Source organism: Tauraco erythrolophus, chromosome 2 (assembly GCF_009769465.1).
Source record: "Tauraco erythrolophus isolate bTauEry1 chromosome 2, bTauEry1.pri, whole genome shotgun sequence".
In the NCBI taxonomy this organism is placed as follows: domain Eukaryota; kingdom Metazoa; phylum Chordata; class Aves; order Musophagiformes; family Musophagidae; genus Tauraco; species Tauraco erythrolophus.
Genome location: NC_141466.1, coordinates 102,800,746 through 102,817,931, shown reverse-complemented (window position 1 = coordinate 102,817,931; position 17,186 = coordinate 102,800,746). Strand labels below are relative to the sequence as shown.

General features: G+C 37.0%; 1 protein-coding gene across 1 annotated transcript in view; it reads right to left on the bottom strand.

Annotated features, from left to right (window-relative positions):
• Positions 1-212: 212 nt before the first annotated feature.
• SRBD1 (S1 RNA binding domain 1) overlaps positions 213-17,186 on the bottom strand; it is a 125,130-nt gene continuing 108,156 nt past the window's right edge. The window contains 3 exon segments of the mRNA XM_086628727.1: positions 213-502; positions 4,084-4,268; positions 15,450-15,602. Of these exon segments, the coding sequence (XP_086484853.1) occupies positions 213-502; positions 4,084-4,268; positions 15,450-15,602 (628 nt within the window).

The window sequence follows — 17,186 nt, the reverse complement described above, 5'->3', positions numbered from 1 at the left end:
GAGGTAATCCAATAAACTGTTCCAACAATTATTAACAGAAAGGAGTCAAGAAATGTGGAAAAACTGTTAGATTAAAAAAAAAAAACAAAGGAAGCAAGGCTGAAGGTTTCAAAGTTTCTTCATTTTCAACATTCATTAAATGCCTGAATCTCCAGAACCTTGCTGACATTACTTAACCTTTAAAATGAAGGCTCAATCATAAAAAACTCCTCTCATAAAACACGAATAAGATCCAACGTTATCCTCAGTCGAGGAATATCAACATTAAGCACTTTAACTTCCACTCTTTCTCCAGGACCCAACCCCAGGCTTCTTCTCTTCTTCACTTTAGAAAGTTTTGCTTCTGTTATGTTTCGCACTGGAATCAAGCCTGCTTTTCCCACACCGATATCAACAAAAACTCCAAATGGCGTTGCATTTTCAACTTTTCCAGTCAGAACGGTACCAACGCTTAAGTCTTCAAAGCAGACTATGCTTCTCTTGAAGTCAGGTTTATCAAAATCTGTTGTAAGAAACAAGAAACAAAAATAAGACACTGGAGAAAAGTTTGCATTATTTTCTAAGGGTTGTTTCCAGCTGATTGTTTCTAATTAAGTCATCCAAGGTAGCTCTAAGGTCCCAAATACTGCTTCATTACGTTTTTTAAATAAAGACCTATCTGATTTCTTGTATTTTACGAATCACTTTAAAAGACTATGATTAATGGAGTAGTAAGTATTGTGAACTCTGTGGTATGAAACTATCACAAAGGGATCAGAAGTGTGTAGTACATTAGCTAGTGACTGAAAGACATTTTTTTGGAGCTAGAGAGAAAAAGAGTTGACTCTTACGTGAGCTACATAAACTCTACATAAAATTCTATTCTTATACAAATTTGTACACAGGAAGGTGAATGCTCAGTCTCATCTCATACTGAAGAGAAAAGTTAACAAGACACTGTTCTTAGGCTTGCTGTTCATCTACACCATGACATGCCACCATCAACTGCTTCAGTGCACTGACAACTTAAAAATCACACATGCATGATTAAGCAGGTAATATTCCAGTATATTAAAATTCACATTCTGCATTTAAGGGTACAGACAGATCTTTTAAACTCTTGTTACTTGCTTACCACTTTCTGCTCCTGCAGAAAACCCTTCTGAGACATCTCAACAACTTCCCTTTCAAGCTTTTCCTACTGCTGTTTTACCTTTTCCAAGATATAACAGGACTGAGCTTTACCATAGAGAGCATCACCAAACCAGCACTGCAATCATGCCAATATTTGCCTTTAAGAAATAAAATACAGCTTGAACAAGTTTATAGCTAAGATGCAATGGAAATCAATCAGTCTGGAACTTCACTAGGCTGTGGATCTGTATTGGGCTTGTGTGGCAAGGTTTGGTAGTGGGGGGGCTACAGGGGTGGCTTCTCGGAGAAGCTGCTAGAAGCTTCCCCTATGTCCGACAGAGCCAATGCCAGCTGGCTCCAAGACAGACCCGTAGATGGCCAAGGCTGAACCCATGAGCGACGGTGGTAGCATCTCTCTGATAACATATCTAAGAAGGGGAAAAAAAACCTGCACAACAGCAACTGCAGCCGGAGAGAAGAGTGAGAATATGTGAGACAGACACCAAGGTCAGTGAAGGAGGATGTCAGAGCAGAGATTCCCCTGCAGCCTGTGGTGAAGACCATGGTGAGGCAGGCTGTCCCCCTGCAGCCCACGGAGGTTAGCGGTGGAGCAGAGATCCACCCTGCAGCCCGTGGAGGACCCCACACCAGAGCATGTGGATGTGCCTGAAGGAAGCGTGATCCTGTGGAGAGCCGATGTTGGAGCAGATTCTTGGCAGGACCTGCAGACCCTTGGAGAAAGGTGCCCACACTGGAACAGGTTTGCTGGCAGGACTCATGAATCCGTGGGGGACCCAAGCTGGAGCAGTTTGTTCCTGAAGGACTGCACCCCATGGAAGGGACCCACACTGGAGCAGTTCATGAAGAGCTACAGCCTGTGGGAAGGACTCGCACTGAATTCATGGAGAACTGTCTCCCATGGGAGGGACGCCACATGCTGGAGCAGGGGAAGAGTGTGAGGAGTCCCCTCCCAGAGGAGGAAGGAGCAGCAGAAACAACATGTGATGAACTGACCACAGCCTCCATTCCCTGTTACCCTGTGCCGCTGTGGGGCGAGGAAGTAGAGAATTCGGGACTAAAGTTGAGCCCAGGTAGAAGGGAGAGGTGGGGGAAAGGTGTTTAAAGATTTAGTTTTTATTTTCTCATTACTCTAGTCTGATTTGATTGGTAATAAATTAAACTAATTTCCCCATCAAGTCTGTTTTGCCTGCGATGGTAATTGGTGAATGATCTCTCCCTGTCCTCACCTTGACCCATACATTATATTTTTTCCTCCCCCGTACAGCTGAGGAGGAGTGATAGAGTGGCTTTGGTGGACACCAGGGCCAATCCAGCCAGGGCCAATCCACCACAGGATGAAGCCCCAATCAAGTACACAAGCTGGAAATGCAGCAATAGGCTTTGAATAACATCAAATTTTCTAATGAAGGAAGGTATCTAATTGCTCAAGTCCAAAATGGTTAATCCTTTTGTAACTTTATACTGTGCAGTGGCATTTCAATAAAAAAAGCAACTAAACAGCCATTCAAGTCAACATGCACAAGACGATTCAGAGGAATGATAGGAACCTTTTTAAATGTTTGCAGACTTGTTTTTTATTCCCCTATCCTAGCAGATTCATTACAATTACCTGATTAGCTGTTCAATTTTAATGTTACAAAGAGTTTCTTGCAAGAAATGCCTTGCAAGACCTTGGCTAGAAAAAGGTTTTTTTAATAATGTGATAAAAATATTCCATTCTTTGCTCAAGTAATTCTTCCCATTTTCCTTTGTACTAAAAGAATTCAGGAAAAATAAACAACATTGAATTTTAATTAAATTTAAGTGGATACATAAGAAAGCTACTCTTTGTATGCAATTCCCTAACATCACATCTCTACTGTTGGAAATAACAAGGGAATTGAATGTTAAACCAAGATTTATTTTTTGAACTAGTGTAGAGTACAAACCATTCAATCTGCCTGAGCCCTGTTAGATGTGATGCATTTCCTCACTGACAGTCACTAGCAGGGTTACAAAGACCGTGAATTACAGCTACACAAAGGCTACTAGGCTGCCTACTCCAGTCACAGACTATCTACAGTAATGCTGAATGTACCGGCTCAGCAGAATATGAATATTTCCACTGAAGATTCTCTTTTGCTTTTGTATCTTTGCACGCTAATAGTCTGTCCTACTGTAATTTAGATGTGAGACCACCAGCACAAACGGAGACATAGAAAATACACATTTTCAAGAGATCACTAGTGGGAAATACTTACAAAATCTGCAGGGAAACTACTAGTGAACCCAAAAAAGGGAGACAGAAGTGTTTTTTTTTTTAAGCATAAGTTTATTATTTTTTATCACAAGCCTGCATCTTTGCTGCCTACCTTTATCTCTTGCTGTTGTAAGAGAATCCAGCTGTAAGTTTCATTAAGCAACAGCATCTCCAGATGTTTTACTTCATTGCTTACCTCATCATTCTTACCCTTTACCTCAAACTGTTCAGCACTACTGCAAAGTTTTGACCAAGGTAGGTCATGAGCCATGTGCTCCAATTACACTTGTCTCCAGGAACTAGTGCAATAAAAGAGCAGAACTACACACTATACTGCGCTACTGCTCCACAGACCTTTATTACTACTGTTTCAGCTTCGTCTCAGCATTCCCCTCCGTGATGGAGGGCCAACACAGATTTAATCAGTATAAAGTCAACATATTGAAACTATTTCATTTGTTAACAGCCATACAACTCCCCTTCCTACAGCCGAAAAGGCTGTGATTTAAGACAGGATTCACACTCCTTACCTACTGAGCTAGAAAGAAACGTCTGACTACGATATAGCCTTTACCTCGCCTGAGAAAAGAAATGGAGTCACACATCCATGAAAATCTACTGCTGACTTCAGAAGAAGAAAATGTGCTGGTTTCAAAACTGGTACGTAGAACAATCAAACTGAGATTACAACCTTCAAAACAGAAGTTTACCTGTTCGGATGTCAAAACCTTCAGGCTGAGTCAGACCATCAATGATCAGCTGCAGCGTGTGCACCGTTGTATTTAGCCTTTTAGCTGTGCCTTCCAGTCCTTCCTTTTGAATTACTGCATTTACTTTTTGCTGCATATCTGATTTTCCAATGTCATTTGCGTTTCCTCCAATGAAAGATAAAAACCTGGGAAGTTCAAAGATAGAGAGGGAGATTTGTAACATCCTTTAGTAGGAACTGAACCATTGCTATATTTAGGTGTTTCAATCACTTTTGCATCGATGCATGAACAAAACTTCTGATAAAAAAATATGAACAGTAAACAGTTTCCCAAGTGCATATCCTCTGAACTCATCACTCACTGATCAGAGACATACATATGTACGGATAGACTCTTAAGTATCCATGTATCTCCTATCTCCTGGAATAGATTACAAAACTTAGAAGCAAAATTTCAAAATGCAAATCACTACTTAGACTGATGATTTCATCTCATGCTAAAACCGAATCTGATTATTACTGAAAGATGTCTTTTACCATGAAGGTTCCCTAGAAATAAGTGAGAGTTCTATAGTACTGTTGTTGTCACTCATATTCAAATTAAAATGAATGGCAATTTAGTAATATAATAATAAACATTTAAAATAATAAATTAATATGAAGGATCTTTAATGAAATTTAAGGAAAACTTTATATAAAATGCTTCTTTTGTCTATGAACTTCACAACTAAAAACAATTATAGTTTTTCAGAAACTAGTCAAAGTAGTTACATAACACAAGCATCCTTTATCCTTCCCTATTGTCACGTATATACACGCATTGCAGATTGAGACAAATTTGGACTAGTATCTAAAAAGGCTGAAAAGAAATACTTGAAAATAAATGTGTCTTGATCTGTGACGTCTTTTTTTTTTAATAAAAAAATAACCTAAAACACACTTACTGAGGTTTCTAGTTCAGTAGTGTTGGCACGTATGCTGAGAAACACAGAGAATAGGTGACAAAAATTCACATGCAGGCCCTACTCCTTATTATCAGTTGTGATGCCTTAGACAATGTCTATTTATCACTGAATAAATGTTCTTATTTTACTGAAGGACTTAAAACAAGTCTTTAATGGATATAAACCAATGAAAATGAGGATACAGCTCAATGTACTCAATGTACATAATGTACCTAATGTACATTAGTACATTGTGGCCCAGAAGCTGGGCCACAATGTACTAAATAAAGCAATTTGTCCTTTTCTCAGTAAACACTTCAGTTATCTGTCCCGGTGCCCTGCTCTGCATCTCACAATGAATAAGCCTCTTCTACCCAGCTTTATCATGTCCCTTACTGTTGGAGGGAGGCACATGTTTTTTTTCGCATGTTCTCAAACACAGCAGACAGGTAGAATTATTGTCCCTGTCCTCCAGAGCCCGAGTAAGAGGTCCCTCCTTCCTGTCCTTATCTTGCTTCACAACAGGTGTAAACTACAAGCCACAAAACAAGTGCTGACCAGCAGTTCCATGCCCTGCACTTGGGAGTGGTGGTAGACATTCCAGATCCTTCAGAAAGCAAAAGCCTCCAGTACTCAATCTCCTTTCCCACCTCAAAAATATATGCTGTGTTTTTATCAAAACCTGAGGCTAGTATGGCTAGTATTTCTCTTGGCAGGAGACACAGTGGCGTTTTTTTTGTCTTGTTTTCTTTTTTTTTTTTAATCTGAGGAACCCTACTGACATTATTTCAGGTGATGAGTGATAAAAAGCTATACACACTAAAATAAAAAATTAAATTTCTTTTTGAGAAAATACATATTGAAGGAACATAATTAAAGCAGTATCTGACTTTCGGTAAATCAAAAAAGTAATCTTTGAGCACAAGGGCAAACCTTCACTCTAAGATGTCCACTAATTTCACCAAAAGGACATCCATTCAAATTGGCTATCAGGACTTTTACCGTTTTACTGAATTCAAATGCAAACATGGCGATTTAAGTGCACTGTTAGCTCAAAGATATATTTGGACTCAATAGTGACAGATATAATTTTCACATCAATTTTCTTAACACGTACAGAACTTTCATGTGGCAACATATGAAGAAAGAGGAAATTAATAAGCACTCAGTAGCTGATGCTGTTCTCAGGACTTACTGTATTTTGGTTTGATTGTCTGCATTTCAAGTTTTGACATCACTTTTTAAAGTAGTTTGAGGTGGTTAGGAAACAAAGTAAATATCAAAACATGCAAAATTGTTTATAATATTGAATACAAATTTTTATTTTCTGTTAACTAACAGCAAAACACTACTATTACTCAAGTATTTTGTTTAATAAGAGCCCACATACAAAAAAATATCAGACCTTCTCTGTAACTACCTTCTGTTGGTCTCAGAGCACTAAAAGTGGTTGCAATGACAATACCAAACAGGCACGTAGGTCCAGGCGAAGCACTCTTCATGCAGCTTCTCAGGGCGGCTGGCTGCTAACGTTGATGGATGGACAATGCCCCACCAGAGCACTAGTGACAGGCGGCAGCTGCCCCAGCTTTGACTGACGTGCCAGATGTAACACCACAGACCCGACCAGCCTCATGACTCAACCTTCTAAATAATGTATGCTTTACCGCCCGCCCCTATAAACAAGTTTGCTGACATTCACGCACTTGGCTTTATTTCACTTCAAATGGAAATTCAGCTCGAGTACCTCCAAGTAACATTTTGGAGTGGTAGGATTTTGCAGAAGCGCATTCACTTTGTAAATCGGTAGCAGGGTGGGTTGCGCTGCTGGTAAGTGCAACCACATGGAACAGCCACCGACATATAAAAAAATCCTGTTCCCTACAAAACTGTCGAACGAACGTGTGGATAATGCAATCAGAACGCCTGGCGCTACGTGCAGGCTGCTGGAAGGAAAACCAGCTCGAAACAGGACACAACCCAGGTGACTGAGCCCTCGACTGCTATTCATGGAAGTTATTTCGGTCCCTACTCCTGCCTCTGCGTCTCTCACCCTCCGGAAATCCCAATGAAAGTATTTATCTGATATTAAAAAGGATTCCTCATCAAGGCAAGGGTGGTAGATGTGGGCCCTACGTTATCAATTACGGTTGTTTAAATAACTTATCAACATGGTTACTGCTCAGAATAAGATTTTGGCTCCACATGTGCCCAAGTCTAAGTACATGAGAAGTCTCCTCGATCTCAGCAGAATTACTAATGTTCTAAAAATCAGGTATTTGGTCAAGAATATTTCAGAATTATGAGGTATAGCATAGGCAGAACAGAGCACTGTTACAAGGCCCAGCGTGCACATACACACAAAAGACAATCTTTTATAGAAACAAAGTATTTCTATTTTGGAAATTCTCACCTTTTTACGTTATGTTTTGGTAAAACCTATATATTAAAATATTTCCAAACAAAAGCAATTTCTTAGTGATTACAGATGTAGTTTTAAAAAATACTGTTGAATCTGGTTATATATTTAACGTATCATTTTCATCCAAGTGAACATAGCCTGAGGGCAGTTAAAATAAAAAAAAAAATCAATATAAAGCACCAATCTCTGACTGAACAGTGGCACATTAATTATATTTATCATTTCTATTTTAAAATGGCATTGTTAAGAACAAAGTTAAATGTTCCCTTATTAAAAAAGCAACCCAACAACTTCTTTTGAGAGTTATTTCAAGATCAAAAAAAAAAGGATGAAGTCGATAATAAAACTGAGATACGGCTATGGGGAGGGAAAAAAGGTTTCCCGTAATTTACATATCTTGATCATCATAATGTTGAACTATCTCACTACTATCTTTGAAATATCTCACCCAACTTGTAAATGACAGTTCCAGCTGTGCAACATAAGAACATGAATGATCTGTGCAAAAATGAAAGCCCTTCAAGTATTTTCCCGGCTACATATGTCAACTAAACAACATGTCGCAGTAGTTCAAGTGCTATGTTTATCTACTAGAAAGATAAAACCTAAAGAAAAGTTAACAGAAATGGAAATGGGAAAGACGAGATGGTTTTTCTGAAGTGAGGTCATTCTTATAAAATATACTATCCTTATTTTCTCAAACGTTGAGTGTCTGAGTGCATGTTTAACTTTCTGTTCAAGGCGCATCGACTCAGATAAAAGCTGCCAGAGTCTTAGGAGAGTCAGAACAGAGTGAAATTCAGCTGGTTTAGAGACTTTGAGTTTTATAGTTTTGAGATTTAGAGGATACTCAGAAACCTCTGCAACCAGCTTAGTTTTAAAAGCAATTTTTGCAGTCTTACAGGACCTGCAGAGAATGGTCATGGCTAAATCACTGATGGTTTTATTTAATACATAATTTCATCCATCTTACCCAGATAAAGAAAGAAAAGTAGCATAAATGTAACAAATAAGCACATCATGTTCACTTAACATACACATCTGCACAAAATTATAGCACAGCCCTTGCAACGTTTAAAAGATAATGCAAATTTCAGTGGAATGCAAAAAACAGTCAGAAGAGTAAAACTATTACCAAGGGAAGCCTTCAGTAAATTTTTACGAAGTTACTTTAAACCCTCCAAAAAGCTTCTTATAATGTGCAGGAGTTCTAAAGCTTTGCAAGGGTTTTAGTCACAGTCATTTCTGTTTTATGTAATCATTTCCAGTAACACAACTTAAGAGCCGGGAGTACTGGATTCATTACATTAAAGCAACATGATACGCCATTACATCTTGTCACAGTGCACACATGAATTAATGGTAATGCAACATAATCACTCTGAAAACAAAACAACTTTGCATTAGCGTGTGCTTTGTTAGGTAAAATGTACATTCACGACAGTAGCAAACTTAAATTATGCAGACATTTATATTTTAGTAATGTTTTGAAACGTAAAAGTGTTATTTGTATAATGCAGATGTTGACTGTTCTTGCTCTCCCCAGTGATACGGATCCTCAATTTTTGAATACTGATGCAGATTATATATCAAACAATGTTTGTGCATTTCTGTCTGTAATTAGTTGCTGGACATAGAAAGTTAGTTTCAAATATATTTAGAACTCCTTATGTTGTTTAGCCAGATAAGGATAGCTAATAAATAAGTTTTCCTCAAACGCACAAATTATTAATATTATAGATTATCTGACTGCAAGCAGAAGACCAGAAAGCACTCAGAGTTTATGACATTTTGAATGTATAAATCTAAGTAACAACGAGTTTCTAAGTAAGGAAAGAAATTCAGACAGGGTTACACTACAGCATAGCCACTTTGCTACCATACCATCAGGCACACTGTTGTTAGCTGTTTTCGTGACTACCGATATATCACATAACTCAAGTGTAACCTGAGATATAAAATAGTGAAACATGATTAGTTATCCACAAAGAATTAGTACGACAGTTAGAGGAGATAATTTCATTAAAAAGTTCTTTTTTTTTTTTTTTAAAAAAAATGCAACCAGTAGGAAGTTATGTAAGTTTCAAAAATTTCAACAAATGAAAAAATACTACTTGATTTATGGGTCCAGTGTTTATAGTGTAACTGGAGGATAATTCTTTGTTATTTCCAATTTCTTCTAAACATTCTTGTTAACTATATTTTACATTACATAAAAATTTTAAAATGTCTTTATTGGATGGCAATTAGCACTGAAAGCCTTTTTCGCTCTTCTATTTACTGACAAGATAACTTTCAATAATGTTCTCTAAAAATCCAGCTAATTTAATAGTCAGAGCTGTGAACGAACTGGCCTTCTAAAGTGATAAATATGAACTATTATTTATTAGGCTTAATGGCCCTAATTATGCAAGTGTTCTCCTTAATTAGGGTTAGCCATTTCCTATTGGAAATAGTCAAAGATTCATTAATTTACTGAGCTTAACTTTCTTTTGGCTTTTTAAAAAGAAACTTAAGGCTTTACCAAAAAAATATTATTTTGCACATTAAATAGCTTGAATACAAACACGTGTGTGTACATGCAAGTACGGTCCTTCTGAGGTGGACAAAAAATGTTTCTGATGCTTTGTAATGAATTTAAGGAAAGGCATCTGCCACAGTAAAGACTCCTATCCCCTGTAAAATATCCAAATGTAGACTGCATTATTAAATAGAACGCAACAATTTGTTTTCATTGCTCAAACACCATACCAAATAACTATCCTCTCCCTGATTTCTGTTCCCCTTCAGCGTTGCCTCAGTTGCTCAGTAACAAGAAGATCTGGACAGAAGGAGGCCAGCCCAGCAGAGAGCTGGAAATGCTGTCAAAGGACAAGTGTGCAGTTGCATAAGGGGCAGGAGAAAAAGATCTCTTTCATTTGGTGGTCTTTCCCTAAATAACAGTTTTCCTTCTGCATTTTCTTACATGTCAGTACTTGCTTTCAAAGCCAGCAAGCGCAGCTTTTCGGTATAGCAACTGAGCACCAGAGATATCCAAAAAATCATCAATCCATCTACGATGGAATATAAAAAGTTATCAACAGAAATGCTTTGCTGAAATGAGTTTCAAATCGAAATGTTTGTCTTTGGTGAAGAATAAGCACATGAATCAGTGCTTGGCTGAATCCTCTTGGGATTTTGAAGTTAAGCAGCGTTATCAACACACAGCAAAGGGTATGACATGAATCTTTACTGCAAGTCACTCTGCTCAGTATATCAAAACTTCTCTTAAGGTATAATCAACTGTAGTGAGCAGTACCATCCTCTACTAGGCAAGGTCCTAAATTTGGCTAATTAGCTAAGGAAGATCCTCACCTGCATTACGCAGAATCAAAACTTTAGATCTTTTACAAATACTGGCAAAATATTTCTAAGTCAGACAGAAATACAACCTGTCTGCCAGATGCTGCAATCTGTGAGCAGCAAATACACATTCTGAGTGTGAACGTTTAGCAAAGAGAGTTTTTATGAGATTTTAATAAAAATCAGTAAATGTTAAGAATCAGTCATACGAAACCAACTGCACCCAGCAGACTGATACAAAAAAAAAAGAAAAAACATTGCGCTCTCTTTCTAGAGTTTTGGTTTATAAGCATAACCTGGTTGTAACTTCTTGGGACTTCCTAAACGTTTCCTCGTTTTCCTACCAGTTCTTTCACAATACGTACCAAGAAATTGGATATGCCCTACATGTTGTATTAATTGTATGCAGAAGATTCTGCCACTATAAACTGGTTTTCACATATAGACTTTTCAGAAACTTAAAACACAGCTCTGCTCTGTAGGAAAATATGCTGCCTACAAAGTTTCTTTTTTATTTAACTTTTAGGAAATTCTGATTCATAATATTTAGAGGTGCTCACAAGCTTGATCACTGCACATGACAAAGCCAAGCTCTGACAGTGTGAAAACGATGAAAAAAAAATGTTTTGATCATCTGCAGTGTGTTAAATCACCAGTAGGATGTTTTCAAATTATTTTAAAGAAATTGTACAGATTTTAAATTAAGATGTTTAAATGCCATAAATCAATCATACCAGCACTATTTGTGCCACTGTAGTAAAGATTACATCAGTGTTTCCATTATAAACCCCCTATTTTTCAGGGGTTTCTAATTCAGCCATAAAAATTGGCTCCAGCGTAAAGCTTGGCAACCAAAGTCACCACGTGGGAGCAATTCTTTTAACCAATTTTTTTTTTTTTTTTTAAATGGATTGGTCTCTCAAGCTACAAAATAGTTCAGAAAAATAAAATTAGTGGTTTCAAATTTTGGTGAACTTCTATCCCTCAAAAATTTTGTTTTAAAAACTGATAATTTTGTATGTCATAAATCTGTAATGTGGATGGCTGCTTTTGGGTTATTTGGATAGAAGCTGAGGATAAAAATCACCAGCTTATTTTGTTTAAAAATAAATGTAATTTCCCATGAAAAATTTTAATCCAATAAAATTTTCACAAATGACTTTGTCATGGTAAGATGTGGTAGATATTGCATGAGGAAGTCTTTATGATTCATTTAGGCAGCATCTATGCTATTCATTTTAATTTCTGTGGTAAGAGATATGTAATATTGCATTTTGATGCCTTGAATCAAATCTGCCCATATTTTTCAAGACAACAATTCTGCCCTTTGGTAGCACAGATTCACCAGTGAGCATGACATGGTCCCTGACAAAGTTCTGTATAAGCACAGAAAAAGAAGAAAAATACTTTGAAAGCAACAAAGCAACAGAACTCCTTTAAGATGCATTTTGTTTAAAAATGTATGTATTAAATACTGATTCTAACCCACCTCTATACTCTCAATTTTTCCCATGCACATTAAATTATAAGAACTATCAATTAGGTTTTAAACTTAATTTAGTTCTAACATGTTCAAAAGTCCTTTGGGTGTTGGTTGATGTCAGTAAGACACATTAAATCAACAACATAAACATGATTTGATCTTCAGGCTCTCAGAAGCTTTGTCACGAACATAGGCTCAGTAAAAGGGAAGTACAAGCCCAGTCCCATCCACTGCCTATTAAAGTCAGCAAAACTTGTCAATAGCCCTGATAAACTTTGGGCTGAATCCTCCATGAAGTCTGAACTGCTAGTAAAATTTTTTCTTAATTCACATTTAGGCAGCAAATTGGTTTGGAAAGCTGTTTCCATAAGTTCCGAGAAGCTTAACAGTTCATACACTTTTTTTGAAAAGTCATTTTAAATATGTAATGATTGCTAAATTATAGCATTAGTTGCCTGAGGGCAGGATGTCTGGTTTATGTTTAGCCCTTATGTCATCAGTATCAATTTTTAATACTACGTTTCTTGGCTTTTGTCAGTTTGCTGCAGAGCTGTATTTTCTTTTCTTCAAACAGCTCTTTGCAATGAAAAAAACATTAGAGCTATTTTCCCTCTTCCTCACACCATTTTGTGATATCATGATAGTGCACATTAGCATGATCTACAGCATAAAAATTATCACCTTCATATTTAAGGAGCTTTCAAGGAAACTATCTTTTGATTGCAAGAAAAATAAAAATACTGTTGAACATAGAGTACATTCATAGAAAGCACAGAAAACACTCCGAGACTTTTTTTTTCTCCCACATCAAACTATGTGTACAGATACTCATAAATGTAAGAAGCAAAACAACAGAGAAAAAGCCCAAAGAAAACAGAAAAGGCTGACTCAGTTACAGAGACAGATGCTATGCTTATTAGTCTTGGTGTTCCATTAGCAGATATTGTTATGAGTTTTTGTATTTGTTTTCGCATCAACCGATATTATTTTTTCATAAAACCCCAGAATTTCAATTGTACACAAATATCTGAGCTTCTCTATGCACTAATAATCCCACTCATCACTTCAGATATACAAGTAATCTGTGCTGCTCTGGAAACGAAGTCACAATTCTTTATTTTCTGGCCAACCTTTATGACAGTATTGTATATAGATAAATTCCTGTAGTATTCCACCTTTAACTGGCTACACTTCTCTGCTTTCCACACTGGCCTTTAAGTGAAGCTGGTAACACTGTGAACACTTTTACTCATTATTTTATTAGTGTACTAGGGCTAGAAAGCTAAATGGACTAGTAAGCAAATGCTGACACCTTGATATTTAAATTGAATTAAATACAATACTGATAATCAACATTAACTTTGAATAACCATTTTTTTTAAATTTTTTTTTTCCCCACATTAGCTCACTCTAAATAATCTTCAGTAGGGGTGAGTGAGCTTTGTCACCCTATAGGTAAGATCATTAAGATCAGGACCTTCCCTGAATTTTTCCACAGCTATGCATAGGGCAGAGAATTAGTAACAATGCTGATGTATAAGAAAAAAATAGGAAATGGCGGTGGAAAAGGAGAAATCAAAGTTACCTACACGCTGCACAAAGAGCAAGACTCTAGCAGGTAGCACTAGAATCAGGCACAAAGAAGAATGAACTGTGGCAGGGAGAGGATGGAAACAAAAGTGCACTGAATGCCTAGCAGAAGGAAAGCATGCAGACATATGCATGGGAAGTTATATATGCAATTATCTCCAGAGAGAGAACAGAGCACACACTGTAAGGAAGGTGTCTTAAAAATGCAAGGTCCTGTAAAACTTTTTTAGATAAGAAACTCAAGCTTCATGAATTCAGAAATTCAGCATATCTCTGAGGCTGACTGTTTTGTTTATAAAACAGGAAGCAGGCCTCTGTTTCTCCAGGAATAATATTCTGAGAGATCATAAGAATCCTAAGGCATCTAGCTACTGCTGAAATCAGCTCCAGCACATTTTAAGAAAAGAATCTGTTCACTGCAAATCACTTGAAAAAATAAATATGTGCTGGTTTATGGTAGGAGATAATGTTTTCTCAAGAGGACAAGCAGAGTCCAATTTCAACCAGGGCTGATGATAGAAAAGATCACATCTTATACTAGTGTTTACCAGCGGCAGTATCCCCTAACCAGACACACACATGGATTCCTAATTACTTTCTTCTGACCTACACAAAAGCCATTCTCTTCTTTTAGCCAAAGGTCACTTAGTAAAACCACCATGGTGTTCACATATTCGGGAATTTTACATATACATCTTAATTAGATCTTGCAATATCAGAATTTAATTTTAAAGGCTCGTAGTAATGACATGCTTACATACTCCGTGCACTCATGTGCACACTCAAACACACAAACTCTAATGGTCAAGATTTTCTAAGCAGAAAATTTGTTTGGCACATGATGAACATGAGCAGCAATGTAAAAGCAGTTCTTATACCGCTGACTGAAAATTTGCATGGCATTTCAATTAGATCATTTTTCAGAACAAGTAAAATTATGTTTTCGTTATGGCCTTTTATCTAACATATGGTGGCACGGTAGAAGAAAAAAAAAATCAGCTTTTAGAACAAATGATTTGTCTCCACACTTTGTGAACTGAAAGTCCAAACAGAAAGTGACATGTAGCATCCAGAGAGTTGGTAAACGGAAGGTACCCTGGAGGTATTCAAGGCCAGGTTGGATGAGGCTTTGGGCAACCTGGTGTAGTGGAAGGTGTCCCTTCCTGTGGCAGGGCATTGAAACTGGATGATCTTTAAGGTCCCTTCCAACTCAAACCATTCTATGATTCTATAAAAGTGGCCTCAATGAGGCATAAAGTGGTGATATGAGGAAGATAGGCCCATGAGAACAAAGTCGGGTGAAGTTTTGAAAATTCACTGATTTTGTCACTGAAAAACAACATGAAAACTAAAAAATCCAAATAAAACTCAAAACTTGCACGCACATAAGAGGCAAAACACACCAATTGAAACCATTCACTTGTAAAGAACTTCTGAAACCTTTTTCTTGAAGGAAGGGGGGAAAACATCAAACTAATATAAGTATTCCTGTCTCAAAAGGCTGAGCAGGCTGTTGTCAGAAAAATCAGTACTTTCATTTTAAAAATCGTCAGCGACAATGGTTCAAAAGCTTTCCCGCTGCTTACCTCATTGCAATGTTGTAAGACTCTGGATGAATACAAGTTTGGTCCAAAGGATTAGGCTGTCGTGAGGCATATGGTGTTGGTTTGCTCTTCTTTTTACCCTGTGCACCTGCTTTAGTCAAAAGTGCATTACTTCCAAGTTCAGTTTTCTTACTGCTGTCAGAAATAAAAAACGGGCATGTCATTCTCAATGAACAAGATCCTAGCCCAGCGCCCACACGTGAAAAACTATATAACACTCATTCTTTTAAAAAATAAAAGTACAAAACCCCAAAATGTCCTTGTGGGTGAATCTTAACAATACAACTATATCATAAAAACATAACATATCAAGGTATGCACAAATTAATTCAAAATAGAAACTAACACTCGGAAGGTATTGCTGTGCATCAAAATTTCTTCATGATGACAAGATTATAAAGAAAACACTACACAATCTATTGTATCATTTGCAAACTGGATAGAATCTTCTGTCTGTAACATTGGGACAACTGCATTTACCTACTTGATAAAGATTTTGTGGGGATATTTTCATACTTAACTGTCAATTAATAGTCCGCATAATTTTAAATTTGAATAATTTATAAACAAAATTTCCTATTCATGCCACCTTTGGGTAAGCAAATTGCATCTCAAGCATATGTACAGAATAAGGAAAGTATGTGAATGCTTAAACGTCAGAACTCCTTAAAACACATTTATTAACTTCCTATACTTAAATTTCTAAAGAATTCTGCTCAAACATAGGCCAGGTCAAAACACAAAAAATTTCAAATCAAAAGAACTCAGGCCAAGATTTGCTTAAAACAGAAAAAAGCTAAAGGTCAAATCTACTACTCTTTCAGAATTTAGAAACCATTTTTGCAAAAGTATCTTGATAGAACTTTCCATAAAACTTAGTGAATACATTACTGACTCCTAATCAGTTAGCTTCAGTTAGCATTTGGATTTTTTTTTTTTTTAATTTATTTATTTTTAATTTGATTAGCTGGATAATGAAAAGGCTCTAAAGTCTCAGTGAGATTAATGGACAGATTGCCCACTTTGGTAGGAGGCCTTTACAGAAGACAGGAGAGAAAGACATTTGTCTTCGTGTGTGTACCATATTTACAACTGGGACACTTCTTCCCTAAAGTTTCCCTTAAGCAAAAAAATGCTCAGGATACAGTAAAAGCATCAAATGACTCGTACTGGCAAAGGCTCCTTTCTTGTCTCTTTTTTTGCTTGTTTTTGTTTTCTAAATCACAAGTGGTTCTTGCTTTTGCAGGACAAAAGAGAAAGCCCTGAAGGACCTGGAAGTAGTACTCACACTTTGGGCTCTACGTCGGCAGAAACACCGACACAACTTTCCATATCAATTTTTAACATAACCACTATTTCTAAACTTCCAAGTACAAAGCAAAAATACTAATTCATACAGCACTCTATAGCCATCACCATGATTAGAGAGGACAAAAATGAAACCTTCTTAAAGTCCATTTCAAAAATGTTTGGTTTTGCCACCTGGGCCCATGAGAAACGTTGTGGAGGCGATGGTGTTAGAGCTTTATTTTGGCCTCAAACTCCAAAGTTATAGCAGATTTCTCAGGTTATACAGTGTTCTCAAGTTTTATGGAATCTGACTAACATCAGAAGCATGCTCCAGCAAGGAAAAAAAAATACAATGTTCTTAAACATTTCACCAGTGAACTTTTTTTTGGGGAAAAAAAAAGGTGTCAGCCTTTTCCTCCTGTGTTGTAT